This window comes from Haematobia irritans, chromosome 4 (assembly GCF_050003625.1).
Source record: "Haematobia irritans isolate KBUSLIRL chromosome 4, ASM5000362v1, whole genome shotgun sequence".
Classification (NCBI taxonomy): Eukaryota; Metazoa; Arthropoda; class Insecta; order Diptera; family Muscidae; genus Haematobia; species Haematobia irritans.
Window position 1 is genome coordinate 157,711,276 of NC_134400.1, and position 27,050 is coordinate 157,738,325.

Here is a 27,050-nt window from a genome sequence, read left to right on the forward strand (position 1 = left end):
GATATTCACCCCCTAAAATAAGTTATTACATTTTTGGGTGGGTGGTACCTCCGATTTGTCTGCAAGGCAATCATACGCTGAGAAAGGAGCATTTCATTTTTTGGGTCTCTGACCTCTTTATAAAAAAAAATTGTTTCAGTTCATTTTTATGTTTGGCTAATAATGTTACAAGTGACTTTTGTCTTAGTTAATGTTTGAACATATTTTATTCCATTAAATTCAAGAAATTTTAACATTTAATTGGAGGTGATTCTGCAATATAAACTGGGTAACACATTGTATGAATAATGGGCTACTAAATTTCCAACATAGATAGAGGGAATACGTAACTTGTCAATGTTTCTATTTAGAAGGGAACCACATCTCTATTTATATATTGAAAATTAAACTTGGATGGAGTTTCTGCGGCGAAATAATGTAAAATCAATGTCTCTATATACAATTTTTTCATAGATTTTAATAATGTAGTGGCCTACTTGAAAAAAAAAGTCCGAAACTCACCGGTGAAACAAAATTTTTGTGTTTAAACCAGAGTTTCCAGTAGTGGACTTTCCCCCAAATTGGGGATATTTTTTCGTGAATAGGGACGAAATTTTTGAGTTGGGGAGTTGGGGATTTGGTTCGGAATTTCCATAAATTTGGGGATTTTTGTGAGGATTTTTTTTTTTTTTGAGAAATCGGTTTTATCTTTTTTTTAACAAAATTTTATTTCTATAGGAGATTTTGCCAAAATTTTATTTCTATAGAAAAAGTTGGTCACAATTTTATTTCTATAGGAAATTTTGTCAAAATTTTATTTCTATAGAAAATTTGGTCACAATTTTATTGCTATAGAAAATTTTGTCAAAATTTTATTTCTATAGGAAATTTTGCCAAAATTTTATTTCTATGGAAAATTTTGTCAAAATTTTATTTGTATAGAAAATTTTGTCAAAAATTTATATCTATGTATATAGAAAAATTAGTCAAAATTTTTTTCTATATAGAAAATTTTAACAAAATTTATTTCTATATAGACAATTTTGTCAAAATGTTGCTTCTATATAGAAAATTTTGTCAAAATTTTATTCCTATGGAAAATTTTGTAAAAATTTTATTTCTATAGAAAATTTTGTCAAATATGTATATCTATATAGAAAAATTTGTCAAAATTTTATTTCTATATAGAAAATTTTTCAAAATTTTATTTTTATATAAAACATTTTGTCAAAAAATTTTTTTGTTCTATATAGAAAATTTTTTTGCTATTAATATTCAGAAATACGGGGAACTCCGAAGACGATCACCAATCTCTTGGTGTGTTGTTCGAAATCTTGATCTAATTGCAGCTTACTGGATTATTATTATAGATTTTGTACAGCAGAACCGGTTGCTTTATTATTGTTATTTTTATGCCCTAAACCACATAGTGGTCAGGGTATAATAAGTTTGATCGGCCAAAAAATGTGCCTACCAGAAATATTGATTTTAGACCCCATAAAATATATGCCGATCGACTCAGAATCACCTCCTGAGTCGATCTAGCGCTTGGTGGCCGTCCGTCCGTCTGTCCATGTATTTGTTGTTCACAGGATTCCGGTCGCAATTATTAACCGATTTCTCTGTAATGATGAAATTTGGTACAGGGTGTTTTTTTGGCACAAGGACGAACGCTATTGAATTTGGAAGAAATCGGAGCAAATTTAGATATAGCTCCCATATATATGTATCGCCCGATTTCGACAAATGGAGTCACGTTGCGCTTATTTACAAACCGATCGTCATCAAATTTTGCACATACTAATATTTTTCATCACCCTTGAAATCTGCAAAATTTCATCGAAATCGGTTCAGATTTAGATATAGCTCCCATATATATGTATCGCCCGATTTTCCCAAATTTGGCCATAAAACCCTATTTATTAAGCGATCTTACTCAAACTTGGCTTATTCTAATCTTTTATGGTACTGACAATATGTGCCAAAAATAATCGAAATCGGTTCAGATTTAGATATAGCTCCCATATATATGTATCGCCCGATTTTGCCAAATTTGGCCGTAAAACCCTTATTTATCAACCGATAGTACTCAAAGTTGGCTAAATATAATCTTCTATACCTCTAACTGTATGTGCGAAATTTCATCGAAATCGGTTCAGATTTAGATATAGCTCCCATATATATGTATCGCCCGATTTTGTCAATTTGGCCGTAAAACCCTTATTTATCAACCGATCGTAACCAAGGTTGGCTAAATGTAATCTTCTATAGCACTAACTATATGTGCAAAATTTAATCGAAATCGGTTCAAATTTAGATATAGCTCCCATTATGTATCGCGCAATTTTGAAAAATTTGCCCCAATAACCTTATTTTTGACCATAGGGGCTTCATTTACTAACTGATCGTACTCAAATTTTACACAAAGTGAACTTCTGTGGTATCAATCATACCTACAAAATATTATACAAATTGGTTCAGATTTAGATATAGGTCCCATATATATGCAACGCTCGATTTTGTCATATTTGGCCATAATACTCTTATTTATTAACCTATGTTATTCAAATTTCAAATTTTGATGTACTAGCTGATCGTATTTAGACTTACATGTATCTCTTACATAAATCTATTGCCCTATTTTCAGAAATTTGGATTTATTACCCACAACTAATTGACCGATTTCCTCTTTTTTAATAATGGACTCAATATTAGTGGCATACTAACTCTCTTGGTGCAAAATAAACTATAGCTCCTTATATTAGACATTTCTGCTCAGATTGTGACAAGACACCCATAAACATGTACCCCCCAAAACCTATACCAATGATACTCCAAAACCTATACCAATGATACCCCAAAAATGCTTATGTTTACTAATTCAGTAGGTGTGGTTTAGGGTATGATATAGTCGGCCCCGCCCGACTTTCTACTTTACTCACTTGTTTTTTTTTAATTGTAAAAAATGTATTGGGGATTTTTGTGGGGAATTTAAATTTAAATTGGGGATTTTTGGGGACGAAAACATCATAATTTGGGGACAAGAGCCAAAAACAAAAATACTGCCCTACGGGAAATGGATCAAACACAGGACTCGTAGAGGACTAGTCCCTGGTGTGCATGGACCTAGTTCTGGTCAAGACGTATGGAAGGGACCAATCACTTTAACATGGGTTTGTCATTGACGGGGTAAATTTACACTTTAGGACACGCCTTGGACTTGTTCCTAAGGACACGTCCTGGGGCATTTTAGTAGTAGCACTCCATAGACAGGTCCTCATGAACCAGTCTCGGACAAACTCTTAGAAATCTGTTTCAGTTTGGTTATCCGAATCCCACCAGAAATGAAAAACTTTTAAAAAATGTTGAACAATAAGTTATTCTGGTAATTCTACTTTACTAAATGTGTAGATCCTATAAGATTTTTATATTAAGCGAGTATGGAAATCATTAAATTATCACTATTTGAAAACTGCGACAAGCTGGATCACCGGTACCAGTCCTGTGATAGGTCCGTCAGTGGCAATTTGCACCAATTTCCCGTAGGGTGACAACACTGGTTAGAACGAAACTTTGATTTAACCTGTGTATGTGAGATTGGTTTTGGCTTCGACTTTACAATTAATTTATATTCGCATTCATTTGATGTCGGAATCAACTATAAATCCTAATAATTAAATTATTATCTTACTCCTTTGCAATGTTCTGCGAAAGATATGCCTGACTTATTTAGCGTAAAATATTGTTTAAAAATTTATGTCACAGAAAGAGCAATATCGCATAGAGGAGTCTCTTGCAGATTTGAATAAGCCAGCTAGACGCAGAAAAGGCGGATTGGGTTTGTATAGTAGTATAATAAAGGAGCCTCATATGTTTTAAGGAAATTACGAAGACATGAAATACCTTTTCGGTTGTAATTATGTACCACAATTTGCATACCATCATCCTCGGTTCGACCACAATATGATCTGATTATAACTACACTCTCAAGTTAATTATACAAAATAAAGCAAAAAAAAAAAAAAATATCCCAAGATGACATCTCGTGGACTCAACGACAATAAAGACGGCTGGCTGGCTATTGGAAGTGAGCCAAATTAATTAACCAACAAAATACTGCGAAACAGTACATTACTTGTTCCACAAGAAAACAAAAATTCAGTTTTATGGCGACGATGAAATCCAATAAGCCAAAATAAGATTTCCTACCAAAGTTCACACACACAAAAAAAAATAGCAAAATGGCAAAAATGGCATCATGGCCTGTAGACTTACCTTTTTATGACTTTTAAATACCGAACACTTAAATGTGTCTGTACTGGCATCTCGGGCAATATAACTAAATATTTTGAGATCACTGCTATCATGGGACACATAGAAAATTCTATAGATGGGATGATTCAGTAATTCAATTTCCTCACAATCATTGGACCAATTCTTTTTCTGCAAATGAAAAAAGAAACATACATACATACATATATTAAATGGATGAAGCAAAATATCGAACATATTGTTCAATTCAAGTGATACCCTTGACTTCGATAACTTACTTTTCTCCTACGCTTTTTCAATACAACTCGAACGCCATTGACGGATATGTGTATGGTAACTTTTCGTTTTTTCAGATTCTGTACTTTACATTCGTACTGTAAAAAAATATGAATAAGAAAGAAGGAGTTAATATTTTTGACACTTATTAAAATATAAAGAAAATAGAAAAAAGACAAAATAAATTCGTTACAGAAATCTTAGACAAATGAAATTCTTTAAGAGCAAATAAACCCGAAACGGTTGCCCTATTGCATATACTAAACAAAATTTACTTTGATCCAACGATTTTGGCTTCCCCTAAGCATTCTGGTACTAATTCCGTCCACCCATACCCAGCAAACAAAAAGTGGTCGTCAAAAAAGTAGTGAAAATGTTTTGTTTGGATACGGAAGTGGTGCAAAATTCACGCAGAACGATGAATTTAACATGGGCTTCCCAGCAAAAAAATTTGGAAGTTCTTCCAAAGGCACAACTTTAAAAGCACTTCCAGACGATGCACTCCCAATGATGTTCTTTATTCTAACTACCCAGGAAGTTCTTTTCATTAAATTTTTTATAACTGAGTTTTTTCATACTTTTAAAAGATTATTTTAACTTTTTTTTTGTTTCAAATAGGTTAAAAACAGAGTAAGAATTAATAAAACGGTAAAAATCATTTAATTTTTGTCCACCAAATGCTAAATCCAATCTGAAAAAATTGTGAATTTTTGAAAATATTTGAGGTCAAACGTTTCCGACAAGCGTTAGAATCCATTAAAAATTATAAAAAAATATAAAAATTATTTATTTGACAAAATATCACAGAATTTTTTAATTTACCGCCAAAACATTGAATTCGGATCACACTTAAAGAAGTGATGCAAATTCTGTGCAACGGCGGGTGAAATGGACGGCTTCTGTCCTATGACAAGCCCATGTTAAATTCATCGCTTCTGCGTCAATTTTGCACCACTTCCGGATCCAAAAAGAACATTTTCATTACTTTTTTGGCGACGCTTTGTTGCTGGGTTGTCATAGAACGGATGTCCACCATTTCAAAAGCAGTTGTACTGAATTTGCATCACTTCTTAAGGTGTAATGCGAATTCAGTGTTTTGGTTGTGAATTAAGAAATTTTGTGATATTTTGACAAATAAAATAAATATTTACAATTTTTTTATGATATTTAATGCATTATATTGTCTGGAACGTTTGACATCAAATATTTTCAAAAATTCGCAATTTTTCTAAAATGGATTTAGCAATTTATAAAGCAAAATTTAAATAATTTGTACCATTTTATTAATTCTTAATATGATTTTATCCAATTTGAAACAACAAAAAAAATCCCATTAAAAATATGAAAAAATCTAGTGATATACAAGTATATGTGGCCGTAAGTTCGGCCAGGCCGAATCTTACGTACCCTTCACCATGGCTTGCGTAGAAACTTCTACGAAAGACCACCATCCACAATCGAATTACTTGGGTTGTGGTATCTTAAATCGTTTTCTATATTGTGAGTTAGTCCATACGTGGTATATATTAGACAAAAAAGTTATGTATAGGTAAGTCTACAAGTAATTACGAATAGATATGGACTTTTGCACGGTACGTAGGGAGCCAGAATTGAAATATGGGTCAAATCTGGTGATCGGTTTATATGGGGGCTATATATAATTATGCACAGATGCGGACGAAGTTTTGCATGGTCACTAGAGACCATATACTAACACCATGTACAAAATTTCAGCCGGATCGGATGAAATTTGCTTTTCTTAGAGGCTCCGCAAGCCAAATCGGGGGATCGGTTTATATGGGGGATGTATATAATTATTGACCGATGTGGGCCAATTTTTGCATAGTTGTTAGAGACCATATACTAACACCATGTACCAAATTTCACCCGGATCGGATGAAATTTTCTTCTCTTAGAGGCTCCGCAAGCCAAATCTAGGGATCGGTTTATATGGGGGCTATATATAATTATGGACCGATTTCGACCAGTTTTTGCATGGGTGTTTGAGGTCATATATTAACACCACGTACCAAATTTCAACTGAATCAGATGAATTTTGGTCTTCCAAGAGGATCCGGAGGTCTAATCTGGTGATCGGTTTATATGGGGGCTATATATAATTATCGACCGATGTGGACCAATTTTTGCATGGTCATTAGAGACCACATAATAACACCATGTACCAAATTTCAGCCGGATCGGATGAAATTTGCTTCTCTTACAGGCTCCGTAAGCCAAATCGGGGGATCGGTTTATATGGGGGCTATATATAATTATTTACCGATGTGGACCAATTTTTGCATGGTTGTTAGAGAACATATACTAACTCATGTACCAAATTTCAGCCGGATCGGATGAAATTTGCTTCTCTTAGAAGCTCCGCAAGCCAAATCGGGGGATCTTACAGCATACAGCTTAAGATTACTTGCGGACCTGGAAAATGTTAACTTAAGCAATCTGCTAATGTTTTTGGAACAATGTGGTTTGTTCAACAAAAGTACATAATCGAATAGGTTCAGTGATTAAAACTAGAAGTGCCCATATGTGATAGGTACTTTTAGTTTTAGTTAACCTTAACCTAACCTAGTTCAATCAGCCATGGACATTCACATAGGACCATCGCATTCGGTACACGTTAACCAAGAATGGCTCAAAATGCAGGCTCTCGCTTCAATTCTACCACACAATCGTCTCCAATATCCCCACCTGGGACATGTAATGTTGACATAAAAAAAAAATACCGAAGTGTTACAAAGTTAGTCCCTATGAAGTCTATGTTAAATTGGAAAAGGCAGATTAAATACATACAGTGGCGTGCAGAACTGAGTACAAAATTATTTTTTTTTTATTCTAAACGAATAAAATAAGCAGTAAAAAAGAAACTCAAAACAATTTTATTTTTCCTTTATTCCTTCTTCCATTCTAAATAAAACAACAAAAAACTCAAAACAAAAATAAAGAATTCATAGAGATAAATACACATAACAAAACAAACTCGCATGTACTCAATGTTGCACTTTTCTATACCGGTGTCAGTTGGAACATTTTCGAGTACTTGGTCCATAACCCTTTATTGTTTAATACCATATTTATACGCTTTGGCATACTTTCAACCAATTCCTAAATAATTTCATCTGGTATATTCTGCCATTCAAGCTGTACTCGTTCCCACAGGTGTTCTAATTTTGATGGAGCTGATTTATACAATCACAGCCGTCTTCCCACGATTGACCATAAATTCTCAGTCGGGTTAAGGTAGGGGCTTTGCGCTGGCCAATTCATCACTTGAAATTTTTGCTCACTAAGCCATTTTTGCACTATTTTTGAACTATACTTCGGATCACCATCCTGTTGAAATACGACTTCATCTTCAGGAGAGGCATTCTTGTCAACAAAATCGGGAAGATGAGTCTGCAAAATAGTCTTCCTTCTTCATTATACCACCAAATTTCTGCAATGGCCCGATGTGCCACCAAGTGAAGCAGTCCCAAACCATGACGCCTCCACCCCCATGCTTCACAGTTTGCTTAACATGGTGACGTTGAATGGTATCACCAGGACGACGTCAACAATATTGTTTACCGTCCGATTGGAAACGGTTAAATTTTGATTCATCAGATAACACCAGATAACACGTTTCCAGTCATCTGGCGCCCAATTTTGCAAACTGCATTCGCGCCTTTTGATTCTTTTCGGACAATGCAGGATTATTTTTTTTACAGCGCTCGTCTTGTTGTCCATTCATTCCATTTTTGGCAATGGTAGTATTTTTGGGCCTTGCGGACTTGTTCCTCCTCATTTCTGCCATTTCATCCTTTTTGGACGCGAATGACCACAGACTGACTTATATTCAGGTTAGGTTAGGTTAGGTGGCAGACCGATATATCAGGCTCACTTCGACTATTCAGTCCATTGTGATACCACATTGGTGAACTTCTCTCTTAGAGTGCTGCCCGATTCCATGTAAGCTCAATGACCACCGTGGTGCAATGGTAAGCATGCCCGCCTTGCATACACAAGGTCGTGGGTTCGATTCCTGCTTCGACCGAGCACCAAAAAGTTTTTCAGCGGTGGATTATGCCACCTCAGTAATGCTGGTGACATTTCTGAGGGTTTCAAAGCTTCTCTAAGTGGTTTCACTGCAATGTAGAACGCCGTTCGGACTCGGCTATGAAAAGGAGGTCCCTTGTCATTGACCTATATTTAGTTCCTTGGCTATTTTCCGCGATGAAGACCCATTATTAGTTAAGGAAACTATATTGTCCTTTACATCGCGCGACAACTTTTTATACCCTCCATCATAGGATGGGGGTATATTAACTTTGTCATTCCGTTTGTAACACATCGAAATATTGCTCTAAGACCCCATATAGTATATCTATTCTCGGTCGTGGTGAAATTCTGAGTCGATCTAAGCATGTCCGTCCATACGTCCGTCCGTCTGTTGAAATTACGCTAACTTCCGAACGAAACATGCTATCGACTTGAATTTTGGCACAAGTAGTTGTTATCGATGTAGGTCGGATGGTATTGAAAATGGGCCATATCGGTCCACTTTTACGTTTAGCCCCCATATAAAGGGACCCTCAGATTTGGCTTGTGGAGCCTCTAACAGAAGCATATTTCATCCGATCCGGCTGAAATTTGGTACATAGTGTTGGTATATGGTCTCTAACAACCATGCAAAAATTGGTCCACATCGGTCCATAATTATATATAGCCCCCATATAAACCGATCCCCAGATTTGGTTTGCGGAGCCCCAAAGAGAAGCAAATTTCATTCGATCCGGCTGAAATTCGGTACATGATGTTGGTATATGGTCTCTAACAACCATGCAAAAATTGGTCCACATCGGTCCAAAATTATATATGGACCCCATATAAACCGATCCCCAGATTTGGGTTCCGGAGCCTCAAAGAGAAGCAAATTTCATCCGATCCGCCTGAAATTTGGTACATGATATTGGTATATGGTATCTAACAACCATGCAAAAATTGGTCCATATCGGTTCATAATTATATATAGCCCCCATATAAAACGATCCCTAGATTTGGCTTACGAAGTCTCCAAGAGAAGCAAATTTCATCTAATCCGATTGTAATTTGGAACATGGTGTTAGTATATGATCTTTAACAAGCGTGCCAGGATTGGTCCATATCGGTCCATAATTATATATAGCCCCCATATAAAACGTTCTCCAGATTTGACCTCCGGAGCCTCTTGGAGGAGCAAAATTCATCCGATCCGGTTCAAATTAGGAACGTGGTGTTAGTATATGGTCGCTAACAACCATACCAAAATTGGTCCAATCACACAAAAATTGGTCCATATCGGTTCATAATCATGGTTGCCACTAGAGCCAAAAATAGTCTACCAAAATTTTATTTCTATAGAAAATTTTGTCAAATTTTATTTCTATACAAATTTTGTCAAAATTTTATTTCTAAAGAAAATTTTGTTAAAATTTTATTCGGTTCATAATAAAATTTTCATCATTGTCAAAATTTTATTTCTATAGAAAATTTTGTTCAAATTTTATTCGGTTCATAATCATGGTTGCCACTCGAGCCAAAAATAATCGACCAAGATTTTATTTCTATAGAAAATTTTGTCAAAAGTTTATTTCTATAGAAAATTTTGTGAAAATTTTATTTCTATAGAAAATTTTGTTAAAATTTTATTTCTGTAGAAAATTTTGTCAAAATTTTATGTCTACTTTGTCAAACTGAATTATATACGTATTGGATCGATCTTTTTTGATTTAATATATACCACGTATGGACTTACATACAATTATAAGATGGTGTTAGGAGGTTTTAAGATACCTTGCCATCGGCAAGCGTTACCGCAACTTAAGTAATTCAATCCATGATGGAGGGTACATAAGCTTCGGCCTGGCCGAACTTACGGCCGTATATACTTGTTTAGTTTAATATATACCACGTATGGACTATGTGGACTATTACGGTGTTAGGAAGTTTTAAGATACCTTGCCATCGGCAAGTGTTAACGCAACCCAAGTAATTCGATTGTGGATGCCAGTTTTCAGTAGAAGTTTCTACGCAATCTATGGTGGAGGGTACATAAGCTTCGGCCTGGCCGAACTTACGACCGTATATACTTGTTAAGATATCAGGATAATCCTGGGTCTGAATCATGCAGTTAAAAATCTTTTCTAAATTTGGACTAATTATATCGCTGCAATGCTTCAATATAGCTATAGAAATGTTATCATGTTCACAAGACTTGTATACCGAGAAGCCTAATATTTCATCCACAATTTCACTTGAACTAGTCTCAATAAGTTCGAATCCTTAAGTTTGCAGACAGAATCTGAAAAATGTCTATTCAGTACTTCAGATTTGTTTGTATCAGTCGCAATAATGTTACCATCCGCATCACTAATATTCAGACAGAATCTGAAAAATGTCTATTCAATACTTCAGATTTGTTTGTATCAGTGGCAATAATGTTACCATCCGCATCACTAATATTTCATGTGGTATATTCTGCCACTCAAGCTGTACTCGTTCCCAAAGGTCTTCCAATTTTGATGGAGCTGATTTATACAATCCCAGGCGTCTTCCCACGATTGACCATAAATTCTCAGTCGGGTTGAGGTGGGGGCTTTGCGCTGGCCAATTAATCACTTGAAATTTTTGTTCACTAAGCCATTTTTGCGCTATTTTTTAACTATACTTCGGATCACCATGCTGTTGTTGACTCTTGTCAACAAAATCGGGAAGATGAGTCTGCAAAATAGTCTTCCTTCTTCATTATACCATCAATTTTCTGCAATGGCCCAATGTGCCACCAAGTGAAGCAATCCCAAACCATGACGCATCCACCCCCATGCTTAACAGTTTGCTTAACATGGTGACGTTGAATGGTATCACCAGGACGACGTCAGCAATATTGTTTACCGTCCGATTGGAAAAGGTTGAATTTTGATTCATCTCACCAGATAACACGTTTCCAGTCATCTGTCGTTCAATTTTGCAAACTTCATTCGCGCCTTTTGATTCTTTTCGGACAATGCAGGTTAATTTTTTTTACAGTGGAGCGCTCGTCTTGCTGTCCATTCATTCCATTTTTGGCAACAGTAGTATTTTTCGGCGTTACGGACTTGTTCCGCCTCATTTCTGCCATTTCATCCTTTTTGGGCGCGAATGACCACAGACTGACTTATATTTAGGTTAGGTTAGGTTAGGTTAGGTGGCAGCCCGATATAGCAGGCTCACTTAGACTATTCAGTCCATTGTGATACCACATTGGTGAACTTCTCTCTTATCAATGAGTGCTGCCCGATTCCATGTTAAGCTCAATGACCACCGTGGTGCAATGGTTAGCATGCCCGCCTTGCATACACAAGGTCGTGGGTTCGATTCCTGCTTCGACCGAGCACCAACAAGTTTTTCAGCGGTGGATTATCCCACCTCAGTAATGCTGGTGACATTTCTGAGGGTTTCAAAGCTTCTCTAAGTGGTTTCACTGCAATGTAGAACGCCGTTCGGACTCGGCTATAAAAAGGAGGTCCGTTGTCATTGACTTATATTTAGCTCCTTGGCTATTTTCCGCGATGAAGACCCATTATTAGTTAAGGAAACTATATTGTCCTTTACATCGCGCGACAACTTTTTCATTTTAACTTTTACTTGATTTTATTGCAGTGCACTTCAAATAAAGCTTTAACTCTTACTAGCAAACACGTTTCTAAACACAAAGTTGTATTACTGAAGTTTTTCTCGATATGTCAGAGGATGTTTGTGGAAAATGTCTTTATTAAAATTCGACAGGCTTCAGCTGAAAAATCCTCGATATTCTCAATTTAAAATTATAAACCCAAAATTGTCATATAGTTCCACTACGTAGGATTATTTCTCTCCTTGGCTACATACACATAGTTTTTGCAACAAAAATGTTGAAAAATTTGTTAACACAAATATGTGGCAAAATACTTTAACAATATTTCAAACATTTAAATAACATTCATTTACAATTTTTCACAATTCCTACATCTACATCTACATCCACATGTAAACGTCAACTTATCTGCATGGAACATTGAAGTTGAAGTTAAACCTCAAACCAACTGGATAATGGGCGTGCATCCCATATATTCAGCATCCATTTACCGGGCCAGGGTAAGACAAGTTCAAAAAGTCATTTTAAAACAATTTACTAGGAATTTTAGGTTTTTTTTTTTCGTTCGAAATGTCCCACACATCCCGAAGCATTGAAACTTGAAAAGTGATGGTGGTTCACATTTTATCATTGTACTTAAATTGTCATAAGCATAAATTTTGTGGATTTTCCTATGGACTTGACTTTTCCCGAAGAAAAACCATAACAAAAAAATTCTCACAGTATACGACAAGGCCTTAAGCCTTAAAGTGCAGATGATTTAAGAATATTTGTCTTAGCTACTGTTGTATGGATATGTTTTCTAGACAAGTCATCATCTCTGTGGGGAATTTCAAAGGTTTCTTTGTTGTTGTTGTTTTTTTCCTCTTTTTAAATGACTTAAAAATTTATGTGGAAAGCTATAACTTCAACACCTTCTTGCGGGTTTTCCTAAAACTTCCATCATGTGTTTTTTTGGAATGATAAACTACGATGACAAATGTCCAAAATTGAACGAATATATTTTCCATTTTTTTAGGAAATGTCATGGAAAGTGATTCTCTTAATCATTAGCGTATCTAAACAATTTTTAGCTAGGGGGGTTATTTAAAGAACAGCAAAAAAAGCGTCGCCAAAAAAGTAGTGAACATTACCTTTTGGGATCCGGAAGAGATGCAAAATTGGCGCAGATGCCATGAATTTAACATGGGCTTGTCATAGGACGGATGTCCACCATTTCAACGGCCGTTGCACTGAATTAGCATCACTTTTTAAAGTGGGATACGAATTTAGTGTTTTGGATGTGAATTACAAATTTTTGTGACATTTTGATAAATAAATATTTTGTTTTAATTTTTATACCCTCCATAGGGGGTCTATTAACTTTGTCATTCCGTTTGTAACACATCGAATTATTGCTCTAAGACCCCATAAAGTATATATATTCTGGGTCGTGGTGAAATTCTGAGTCGATCTTAGCATGTCCGTCCGTACGTCCGCCCGTCTGTTGAAATCACGCTAACTTCCGAACGAAACAAGCTATCGACTTGAAACTTGGCACAAGTAGTTGTTATTGATGTAGGTCGGATGGTATTGCAAATGGGTCATATTGGACCTCTTTTACGTATAGCCCCCATATAAACCGACGCTCAGATTTGGCTTGCGGAACCTCTTGGAAAAGCAAAATTCATCCGATCCGGTTGAAATTTGGTACTTGGTGTGTTAGTATATGCACGCAAAGAAAAAAAAACGTTTGGAAAACGTGTACGGAAAACGGTTTTCTTTTGTTAGAGTTTTTTGAATTGCTTCGAAAATTTTATACTTTTATCACCAAAAAAATTTGTTTGTTACAAAATTTTTATTTTTTCAATAAAAAAAGTTATTTTTGAAATAACAACACAGTCCATTTCGTTTATATCAAACACTGTTCTTTTCTGACTTTAGGTCTTTAATAAGACACATTTTACAGTTCAAAATTTAATATAGTACAATGTAATGTTGAACATTTTTTCGGAATCTTCCGAATATATCTGGAATATATGTAAAAAAACAAAAAAAAAAAAACTTTGGTCGAAGCAGGGATCGAACCCACGACCCTTGGCATGAGAGTCGGACGTAGCTACCACTGCTCCACGGTGACAAACTAAGTGTTTGTTTCTGTTAAATAAACTTTGTTTATTCGGTTCGTGGGCGCCGCAAGCTATGCTATATAAATATAACTTATATTGATATTTATCTATTGATGACCATAACAGGTACATAGCTCAGTGGTTAGTGTGTTGGCTTACAATGTGCATGGTCCACGGTTCGATTCTCCGTCCAGGCGAAAGGTAAAAAAAATTTTAAAAATTCATAAAATCGTATAATTTCTTCTACATTGTTGGTATTACAGGAAAAGGTGTTAAGAACTAAAAATCCTCGTGGATGTGAGAAAGATGTGAGGGACAATGCAATTAGCAAGAAAATAATTTTTTTTTTGAGCTAGTCTTTATGAAATTGTTTTTACATCCTGGAAAAGAATAAACGTTTATCACAAAAAGTATATACTTTTCTTCCAAATACACTTCCTTACAGCGAAAAGCAAATGAGAAACGAACTTTGTTTGTCTAAAATTTCGTTTGGGAGGAAAGAATTATTTTTTTGCGTGTGGTCTCTAACAACCATGCAAAAATTGGTCCATATCGGTGCACAATTATATATAGACCCCATATAAACCGATCCCCAGATTTGGCTTGCGGAGCCTCAACGATCCGGCTGAAATTTGGTACATGGTGTTAGTATATGGTCTCTAATAACCATGCAAAAATTGGTACACATCGGGCCACAATTATATATATAGCCCCCATATAAACCGACGCTCAGATTTGGCTTGCGAAGCCTCTTGGAAAAGCAAAATTCATCCGATCCGGTTGAAATTTGGTACTTGGTGTGTTAGTATATGATCTCTAACAACTGTGCAAAAATTGGTCCACATCGGTCCATAATTATATATAGCCCCCATATAAACCGATCCCCATCCGATCCGGTTGAAATTTGGTACATGGTGTAAGTATATGGTCTCTAATAACCATGCAAAAATTGGAACACATCGGTCCACAATTATTTATGGCCCCCATATAAACCGATCCCCAGATTTGGCTTGCGGAACCTCAAAGAGGCAAATTTCATCCGATCCGGCTGAAATTTGGTACATGGTGTTAGTATATGGTCTCTAATAAACATGCAAAAATTGGTACACATCGGCCCACAATTATATATAGCCCCCATATAAACCGACGCTCAGATTTGGCTTGCGAAGCCTCTTGGAAAAGCAAAATTCATCCGATCCGGTTGAAATTTGGTACTTGGTGTGTTAGTATATGGTCTCTAACAACTATGCAAAAATTGGTCCACATCGGTCCATAATTATATGTAGTCCCCATATAAACCGATCCCCAGATTTGAACTCCGGAGGAGTTCTTCAAAGGAGGAGGAGCAAACTTCAACCGATTCGTTTGAAATTTGGTACGTGGTGAAATTTGGTATATTGTGCTAGTAATGGCCGCTAACAACCATGCCAAAATTGGTCCATTCGGTCTATAGTTATATAGCCGATCCCCAAAAATAATCTACCAAAATTTCATTTCTATAGAAAATTTTGACAAAATTTTATTACTATTCAAAAGTTTGTCAAGATTTTATTTCTATAGAACATTTTGTCAAAATTTAAATTTATAAAAAAAACGTAACCCGGCCCGCTTCGCTGCACCTTCCGAAGCGTATTTGGAGGAACATTTTGCGTTAACTTAGTCAACTATATCCTTCGTGCTGACAACAAATTCGAAAAGATTTGAATTGTTTTAAACAAATAGGACTACTTGATTTTTCGTTTATAGGTACAAATACGGCGGGAGAGGGTGTACCCTTTCCACCAAATTTTTTTTAATAATGTTCTGTATTCAAGTAGTTGGACAATCTTCTATATTTCTTGTGAATTTTAAGTGTGGCTTGTCAAGGAAAGATATCCTTTTCCTCAACATATCTGAAAATTAAGCACTATATTATCCAATAAATCGGAAAAAGCAAAAGTAGTAAAAAATTATACCACATTAACATTTGCTAAAATGTTGGAAAATGATGCACCCTCTACGTTGGCTACCAATTTCATGTAAATTTAAGTTCTTTACTAAAAAGAAGTCTGGCAGAAGCCTGTGCAAAAATCATAAAATTATGTACCGAGTTCCCATTTACGGACAACCCTCTACTTTCAATTTAAGAAAAAAACAAGTAAGGAAAGTCTAAAGTCGGGCGGGGCCGACTATATTATACCCTGCACCACTCTGTAGATCTAAATTTTCGATACCATATCACATCCGGCAAATGTGTTGGGGGGCAATATATATATGTTTGTCCCAAATACATACATTTAAATGTCACGCGATCTGGACAGAATTTGATAGACTTCTACAAAATCTATAGACTCAAAATTTAAGTCGGCTAATACACTAGGGTGGAACACAATGTTAGTAAAAAAATATGGGAAACATTTAAATCTGAAGCAATTTTAAGGAAACTTCGCATTCGTATTTATGATTTATTGCTCAATATATATGTAATAGATGTTTATGAAAATTTGAGTCATTTTTAAAGCTTTTCGACTAAGCAGTGGCGATTTCACAAGGGAAATGTTGGTATTTTGACCATTTTTGTCGAAATCAGAAAAACATATATATGGGAGCTATATCCAAATCTGAACCGATTTCAACCAAATTTGGCACGCATAGCTACAATGCTAATTCTACTCCCTGTGCAAAATTTCGACTAAATCGGAGTTGAAAATTGGCCTCTGTGGTCATATGAGTGTAAATCGGGCGAAAGCTATATATGGGAGCTATATCTAAATCTGAACCGATTTCAACCAAATTTGGCACGCATAGCTACAATGCTAATTCTACTCCCTGTGCAAAATTTAAACTAAATCGGAGCAAAAAATTGGCCTCTGTGGTCATATGAGTGTAAAACGGGCGAAAGCTATATATGGGAGCTATATCTAAATCTGAACCGATTTCAACCAAATTTGGCACGCATAGCTACAATGCTAATTCTACTCCCTGTGCAAAATTTCAACTAAATCGGAGTTAAAAATTGGCCTCTGTGGTCATATGAGTGTAAATCGGGCGAACGATATATATGGGAGCTATATCTAAATCTGAACCGATTTCAAAAAAATTTGGCACACTAGACTACACTACCAATTGAACTCCTAGTGCAAAATTTCAACCAAATTGGGGTAATACTCAGGCTTCTAGGGCCGTATAAGTGCATATCGGGCGAAAGATATATATGGGAGCTATATCTAAATCTGAACCGATTTCTTCCAAAATCAATAGGGTTCCATTTTCACCCAACACACATACTTGTGCCAAATTCGAAGTCGATTGGGCTTAAATTACTACCTAATCCCTTGGTTACAAAAACGTGTTCACGGACAGACGGACATGGCTATATCGACTCAGGACCCCACCCTAAGCATTTTTGTCAAAGACACCATGTGTCTATCTCGTCTCCTTCTGGGTGTTGCAAACATATGCACTAACTTATAATACCCTGTTCCACAGTGTGGCGCAGGGTATAAAAAAAAAACGGACAAAAGGGAACCCTCTCCCCAACTTCGCACCACTCCGACCTGATATCGGACTATCACGTACCCTATATTAATTTCGCAACTACTCAATGGTCCCTATAAATTCTATCGGAGTAAATCGACAAAGTTTATTTCAATTTTCCCCTTCCACAACCAGATATCGAAAAATCATATACTAATTTAAAAATCATGTATAAATTTAATTACCTCCTCCCACGTTCCCTGTAAATTTCAAGTAGATCGGCGATGTTAAAATTTTGCTCTATTGTTTTAAAGGGACGTCACTTTCCCCGATACAATATCGACAAACACCGTAGTGAATAGCACCCCTAACCTTCCCTGAAAATTCTTAAAACTTTCCTTCAAGTGTGGGGCAAGGAAGGTTGTCTCTTCGTTCATAACCTTCCCCCACTGCTTTTGTAAATTTCAAGAAAACTTAAATATTTTTTTTTTGCAGTTTTAGAGGAGGACCTCCTCCCCGACCAAATATCGAAAAGTGATGTAGCGTATCTTTTGTAAACGTCCCAGAAAATGTCAAGCAAATTATAAGCCTAAAGGGGCGGCCTCTCTTCCGTCCAAATATCACAAAATCAGGTATCAAATATTAATATCGTAACCTCTCCCCAGTCCTCAAGTAACTCGGTAAAGTTTAATTGTTTCTCTGTATGTACTTAAGAGAAGCGGATGTCTCCCTATGCCCTTTTATTTTTATTAAAAAATCAGGAACCTGATATAAATTTCATAACCCATTTTTTCCGTAAAATTTCAGTGGGGGGAGTTTAGTTTTGTTTGTACTTTCAAAAAAAAAAAAATCGGCAAAGGGTAGGTCCCCCTCCCCGACCAAATACCGAAAAATAATGTAGCGGATTTTTGTCTAGATGCCAACCCCAACATTCAATGAAAATTTCAAGCAAATCGCATAATTTTGTTCCAAGTTTCAAAAAGTAGGGCAAGGGGGAGGCCCCCTCATATGAAATCATCAGGTACCCCATATTAATTCCATAACCCCACCACATGTTCTCTGTAAATCTCAGATAATTTAGAGAATTTTAGTTGTTTCACTGTACTTTAAAAAAGTCGAACAAAGGGGAGGCCCCCCTCCGCCACCAAATATCGAAATAAAAGGTAGCGGATCTTTGTCTAGATGCCAACCCCAATCTTCAATGAAAATTTCAAGCAAATCGGTCAACTTTGGTCCAATTTTCAAAAAGTCCGACAAAGGGGAGGCCCCCCTCCGCGACCAGGTGTCAAAAAATGAGGTACCCTATTTTCACCACATGAACGCCCCCTACGATCTCTGAAAGTTTCAAGTAAATCGGTTCAGCCGTTTCGGAGCCAACTTGGAACATACAAACAAACAAACAAACAAATAAACAAACATAGATTGAGTTTTATAAAGGGTGATTCTTTTGAGGTTAGGATTTTCATGCATTAGTATTTGACAGATCACGTGGGATTTCAGACATGGTGTCAAAGAGAAAGATGCTCAGTAGCTTTGACATTTCATCATGAATAGACTTACTAACGAGCCACAACGTCGAATTTTCAGTGAATGGGCCCTAGAAAAGTTGGCAGAAAATCCGCTTTTTTATCGACAAATTTTGTTCAGCGATGAGGCTCATTTCTGGTTGAATGGCTACGTAAATAAGCAAAATTGCCGCATTTGGAGTGAAGAGCAACCAGAAGCCGTTCAAGAACTGCCCATGCATCCCGAAAAATGCACTGTTTGGTGTGGTTTGTACGCTGGTGGAATCATTGGACCGTATTTTTTCAAAGATGCTGTTGGACGCAACGTTACGGTGAATGGCGATCGCTATCGTTCGATGCTAACAAACTTTTTGTTGCCAAAAATGGAAGAACTGAACTTGGTTGACATGTGGTTTCAACAAGATGGCGCTACATGCCACACAGCTCGCGATTCTATGGCCATTTTGAGGGAAAACTTCGGAGAACAATTCATCTCAAGAAATGGACCGGTAAGTTGGCCACCAAGATCATGCGATTTGACGCCTTTAGACTATTTTTTGTGGGGCTACGTCAAGTCTAAAGTCTACAGAAATAAGCCAGCAACTATTCCAGCTTTGGAAGACAACATTTCCGAAGAAATTCGGGCTATTCCGGCCGAAATGCTCGAAAAAGTTGCCCAAAATTGGACTTTCCGAATGGACCACCTAAGACGCAGCCGCGGTCAACATTTAAATGAAATTATCTTCAAAAAGTAAATGTCATGGACCAATCTAACGTTTCAAATAAAGAACCGATGAGATTTTGCAAATTTTATGCGTTTTTTTTTTTTTTAAAGTTATCAAGCTCTTAACAAATCACCCTTTATATATAGATTTTATTAAAATTTTATTTCTATACAAAATTTTGTCAACATTTTATTTCTATAGAAAATTTCGACAAAATGTTATTTCTATAGAAAATTTTGTCAGTATTTTATTTCTATAGAAATTTTTTATTCGGTTTTTTTTTTGTTTAATTATAACCCGTGAGGACTAACTTACAATTGAGAAGACGGTGTTAAGAAGCTTTAAGATACCTTGCCATCGGCAAGTGTTACCGCAACCCAAGTAATTCTTTTGTGGGTGACCGTCTTTAATGGGTGATACGGTCAAAATTTGGTCAATATAAACTTGACGTATTTCTTTCAATTTTGCATCTAAAAAACCTGAACACCCCTCATTTTGAAGGTGTGTGTGTGTAGAATGTTGCTCCTATTTTGATTTTGGAATTCACTCTTCAGTTGCCAAAATGCCGTCCAAGCAAGAAGAGCAGCGTATCAAAATTTTGCTCGCGCATCGCGAAAATCCGAGCTACTCGCACGCAAAGCTGGCAAAATCGCTAAAAGTTGCCAAATCAACCGTTACAAATAAAATTAAAGTGTTTGGGGAACGTTTGTCGACAGCCATGAAGTCTGGATCGGGGGGAAATCGAAAACCGGAAGCCGCTGAGACGACAAAGAGAGTTGCCGGTAGTTTCAAGCGAAACCCTAACCTCTCTCTCCGAGATGCCGCAAATAAGCTGGGTGTATCGTCTACAACCGTGCATCGATCCCAAAAACGAGGGGGACTATCGACTTACAAGAAGGTAGTGACTCCAAATCGCGATGATAAACAAAATACGACGGCCAAAGCGCGATCCCGGAGGCTGTACACGACGATGCTGACGAAGTTTGACTGCGTGTTAATGGACGACGAAACCTACGTCAAAGCCGACTACAAGCAGCTTCCGGGACAGGAGTTTTATACGGCAAAAGGAAGGGGAAAGGTAGCATATATTTTCAAGCACATAAAACTGTCAAAGTTCGCAAAGAAATATCTGGTTTGGCAAGCCATCTGTACCTGTGGCTTGAAAAGCAGCATTTTCATAGCTTCCGGGACTGTCAACCAAGAAATTTACGTGAAAGAGTGTTTGAATAAACGTCTGCTGCCTTTCCTGAAGAAACACGGTTGTTCCGTACTGTTTTGGCCGGATTTGGCATCTTGCCATTATGGTAAAAAGGCCATGGAGTGGTACGCCGCCAACAACGTGCAGGTGGTTCCCAAGGACAAGAACCCTCCCAACACGCCAGAGCTCCGCCCAATTGAGAAATACTGGGCTATTGTCAAGCGGAACCTAAAGAAGACCAAAAAAACTGTTAAGGACGAGCAGCAGTTCAAGGCAAACTGGCTCTCTGCGGCGAAGGTGGACAAGGTGGCTGTACAAAATCTGATGGCAGGTGTCAAGCGTGAGGCTCGGCAATTCGGATTTGGAAAAGCGTAAGCCTAACTGAATATTTTTCCTGAATTTTATACTAATTGAACTTGAAAAAGAAATTTAATTTGACTTTTTAAATAAACGATTTCACCGATTTACACGCGTTTTCCCTTGACCAAATTTTGACCGTATCACCCTTTATATGGGAATATATACAATTACAAACAAATTTGGACCAAGCGGATCGGATGAAATTCGCTCCTCCAAGAGGCTTTTCACGCCAAATCTGGGGACCGGTTTATATCGTGGCCAGAGAACGGCCGCGATCTACCGCAATTCTCTCAATTCTCTTCAGCTAATGCCAACTGCTGGTAATTGTTGTTGTCGAGTGCAATCACACTTAAGTGCCATACTGGTTTTTGGTTTACCGAGCGTTGTTACGATGCCGATTGGTTTAAGATTGCAAGACACTGCATACGAACATTGTTATAACAGGTTGGCTGATAAGTCCCCGGTCTGACACATAGATGGCGTCGCTAGTATTAAATGCATATTATTTTTATATAGTACCAAGCTTCAATTAATTCGTATCAAAATTTGACGTCTGTAAATCAATCAGTTTGTGAGATAGAGCGTCTTTTGTGAAGCAACTTTTGTTATTGTGAAAAAAAATGGGAAAAAAGCAATTTCGTGTTTTGATAAAATACTGTTTTCTGAAGGGAAAAAATACGGTGGAAGTAAAAACTTGGATTGTTATTGAGTTTCCGGACTCTGCCCCAGGGAAACCAACAATAATTGATTGGTATGCAAAATTCAAGCGTGGTGAAATGAGCACGGAGGACGGTGAACGCAGTGGACGCCCGAAAGAGGTGGTTACCGACGAAAACATCAAAAAAATCCACAAAATGATTTTGAATGACCGTAAAATTAAGTTGATCGAGATAGCAGAGGCCTTAAAAATATCAAAGGAACGTGTTGGTCATATCATTCATCAATATTTGGATATGCGGAAGCTCTGTGCAAAATTGGTTCCGCGCGAGCTCACATTTGACCAAAAACTACAACGTGTTGATGATTCTGAGCGGTGTTTGCAGCTGTGAACTCGTAATACACCCGAGTTTTTCATTCGATATGTGACAATGGATGAAACATGGCTCCATCACTACACTCCTGAGTCCAATCGACAGTCGGCTGAGTGGACAGTGACCGGTGAACCGTCTCCTAAGCGTGGAAAGACTCAAAAGTCCGCTGACAAAGTAATGGCCTTTGTGTTTTGGAATGCGCATTGAATAATTTGTATCGATTATCTTGAGAAGGGAAAATCCATCAACATTGACTATTAAGAAGAAGAAAAAGTGTTGTTCCACCAAGACAACGCACCGTGCCACAAGTCATTGGGAACGATGGCAAACATTCATGAATTGGGCTTCGAATTGCTTACCCACCCACCGTATTCTCCAGATCTGGCAGCAATGAAAAGGTGATCGCCGAAACTGAGGCCTATTTGAGGCAAAACCGAAGGAGTACTACCAAAATGGTATCAAAAAATTGGAAGGTCGTTATAATCGTTGTATCGCTCTTGAAGGGAACTATGTTGAATAATAAAAACGAATTTTGACAACAAAAATTTTTTTTCTTTGTTAGACCGGGGACTTATCAACCAACCTGTTATACTAGTGGTGTTTATACCCTTCACCACTACTGTGGTACAGGGTATAATAAGTTTGTGCATTTGTATGTAAAGCCAAGAAGGAGTAATCATAGACCAACCTTTTAGTATACGGATCGGCTTAGAATGTAATTCTGAGTCGACTTAGCGATGTCCGTCTGTCTGTCTGTCCGTCCGTCTGTTGGTGTATTTTTGTGTGTAAAGTACAGCTCGCAGTTTTAGTCCGATTGTCCTAAAATTTGGTATAGGGTCCTGTTTCGGCTCAAAGACGATCCCTATTGACAAATCGTTTCAGATTTAGATATAGCTGCCATATATATATTTCACCGATCTGGTCATAATTGGCATATATATCAACCGATCTTCCTCAAATTCTGTACATCCGAATATTTTATGAATCTCGAAAAACTTGCAAAATATCAGCCAAATCGGTTCAGATTTAGATATAGCTCCCATATATATGTTTTTCTGATTTCGACAAAAATGGTCAAAATAGCAAAATTTTCCTTGTAAAATCGCCACTGCTTAGTCGAAAAGTTGTAAACTTGACTCTAATTTTCCTAAACTTCTAATACATATAAATCGAGCGATAAATCATAAATAAACTTTTGCGAAGTTGCCTTAAAATTGCTTCAGATTTAAATGTTTCACATATTTTTTTACTAATATTGTGTTCTACCCTAGTGCATTAGCCGACTTAAATTTTGAGTCTATAGATTTTGTAGAAGTCTATCAATTTCTGTCCAGATCGAGTGATATTTAAATGTATGTATTTGGGACAAACCTTTATATATAGCCCCCAACACATTTGACGGATGTGATATGGTATCGAAAATTTAGATCTACAAAGTGGTGCAGGGTATAACATAGTCGGCCCCGTCCGACTTTAGCCTTTCCTTACTTGTTTTATTATCGCATTTGTATCAATGTAAAAGATCGCATGGTAATTGGTGACTTACTCACTGCCATCGACATTTTGTGGGCAAGATTGCAATACGAAAACAAGTATATACGGCCGTAAGTTCGGCCAGGCCGAAGCTTATGTACCCTCCACCATGGATTGCGTAGAAACTTCTACTAAAGACTGTCATCCACAATCGAATTACTTGGGTTGCGGTAACACTTGCCTATGGCAAGGTATCGTAAAACTTTCTAACACCGTAATATATACCACATAGTCCATACGTGGTATATATTAAACTAAAAGAGGCCGATTAAATACGTATATAATTAAGTTTAAAGTTTCTATAGAAATAAAATTTTGACAAAATAAAATTTTGATAACATTTTCTATAGAAGTAAAATTTGGAAAAAAATTTTCTATAGAAATAAAATTTGGAAATTTGACAAAATTCTCTATAGAAATAACATTTTGACAATGTTTTCTATAAAAATAAAATTTTGGTAGATTATTTCTGGCTCGAGTGGCAACCATAATTATGAAACGATAAAGACCAATTTTTGTGTGATTGGGGATCGCCTATATATAACTATAGACCGAAAATCTGGGGATCGATTTATATGGGGGTATATATAATTATGGACCGATATGGACCAATTCTTGCATTGTTGTTAGAGACCATATACTGACACCACGTACCCAATTTCAACCGTATCGGATGAAATTTGCTTCTCTTAGAGGCTCCGGAGGTCAAATCTGGGGATCGGCTTATATGGGGGCTATATATGTAATTATGGACCGATATGGACAAATTTTGGCATGGTTGTTAGAGACAATATACTAACACCACGGACCAAATTTCAATCGGATCGGACGACTTTTGCTCCTCTAAGAGGCTCCGGAGGTCAAATCTGGGGATCGGTTTATATGGGGGCTATATATAATTATGGGCCGATGTGGACCAATTTTTGCATGGTTGTTAGAGACCATATACTAACACCATATACCAAATTTCAGCCGGATCGGATGAAATTTGGTTCTCTTAGAGGCTCCGCAAGCCAAATCGGGGGATCGGTTTATATGGGGGATATATGTAATTATGAACCGATATGGACCAATTTTTGTATGGTTGTTAGAGACCATATACTAACACCATATACCAAATTTCAGCCGGATCGGATGAAATTTGCTTCTCTTAGAGGCTCCGCAAGCCAAATAGGGGGATCGGTTTATATGGGGGCTATATATAATTATGGACCGATGTGGACCAATTTTTGCATGGTTGTTAGAGACCAAATACTAACACCATGTACCAAATTTCAACCGGATCGGATGCAATTTGCTTATTTTAGAGCAGTCGCAAGCCAAATTTGGGGGTCCGTTTATATGGGGGCTATACTTAAAAGTAGACCGATATGGATCAATTTCAATACCATCCGACCTACATCAATAACAACTACTTGTACCAAGTTTCAAGTCGATAGCTTGTTTCGTTCGGAAGTTAGCGTGATTTCAACAGACGGACGGACGGACGGACGGACATGCTCAGATCGACTCAGAATTTCACCACGACCCAGAATATATATACTTTATGGGGTCTTAGAGCAATATTTCGATGTGTTACAAACGGAATGACAAAGTTAATATACCCCCATCCTATGGTGGAGGGTATAAAAAGCCACCCGGTTGCAATTCTCTGATCGTGGCAATATATAATCCTGGACCGATATGGGTCAATTGGTTAGTGGCTATAGACTAACATCACGTACAAAATCAACTCTGAGACCAATATTTCATTGTTTTACAAACGGAATGACAAAGTTAATATAACACCCATCCTATCTGATCAACAGAAAGAACTTCGTCTTGCATGAGGACAACGTTGATGAATCACCAAAAACTGTGTGAAGACTTCGGGGGAACATGGAACATTTTCCTCGCAAAAGTAACATTTTGTGATAATGTTCCTACTTTGGGTGTATGAGAGCCTGACTGAGAAGTTTCCATGAATCCACCATATAACCCTGGCCTCGCACCATGGGCCTATAAATTGTTTCAGTCATTGCAGAACTCTATTATTGGAGTAAAAGTGGCTTCAAGAGAAACCACAAACTGTTTGCTCTGATGGAATAATGTCTCTAGTTGGCAAAATGGTGAACGGCAATAAATATATTTCCTTTCATCCTCCACAATAGTAATAAACATTCAATTTTTCCTCTATGTATATTAGTAACATAAAGAACATTTGCCTAACTATAGTGTATAGAAAAAGTTTTCTATGTTAATTTATCTCTCTACCAGACATTTAGGAATTTGGTAATTTGGTAATGTTTCGGACCATCTTTTTCTAAGTAATAACACTTAGGCAACTAAGTATGAACAATAATTTCATTAGGGTTTTGCAAGAAAGACAACGGGCCCCCACACACATATGTTACTGCTTTTGTTTCTATTATCGCTAGTGCCATAAAGATCTCCAAATTGTTAGACAGATACGAGAGTTAGACAAAGGACTAAAACTACAACTGCTGCTACTACAGATTGTGAAGATTTTATTATCCAACAATCATAAGGTTGTTTTAAAGGATTCTATCCATTTGGCCAAAAGGGACGAACAAGTGTGGAGCCAATTGTTTTTCTTCAGAATGGGGATGGGATGAGATGGGCGGGTTGCTCGTAAAAACTCTAAGCCATTTCGCCCAAAGTACTTATAAAGCAATAAAAATATCATAATCAACAGCAATCATCTTCAAATCATAATCGTCATCACAGTTTTTCTTCTTCGCATATTCATGCATATCCTCATCATAACTATAAAAGTGGATTCAATTAGGATGACTTGGAAACATATGCTATCTCAAGTTATAATGGAATGATATCAAAATAATTTGATTTAATTTTCATTCATATTTTTCTGTGTTGGAGCTAAACGAGAGAGATTTAATGTGGTATGAGTTACTAAATGGATGATTTTGTCCATCATTCGTTTATCGATAAATCGCATGGT

The 27,050-nt window shown here is 36.9% G+C and overlaps 1 protein-coding gene across 2 annotated transcripts in view; it reads right to left on the reverse strand.

Moving 5' to 3' along the window:
- Window positions 1-27,050, reverse strand: part of LOC142237265 (capon-like protein) — a 795,171-nt gene that overhangs the window by 191,563 nt on the left and 576,558 nt on the right. For both annotated transcript variants that reach the window (XM_075308681.1, XM_075308680.1), the window contains exons 4-5: window positions 4,530-4,625; window positions 4,255-4,422 (exon numbers count right to left, since the gene is read on the reverse strand). In XM_075308681.1, the coding sequence (XP_075164796.1) occupies window positions 4,255-4,422; window positions 4,530-4,625 (264 nt within the window). The remainder of the gene's footprint in view (window positions 1-4,254; window positions 4,423-4,529; window positions 4,626-27,050) is intronic.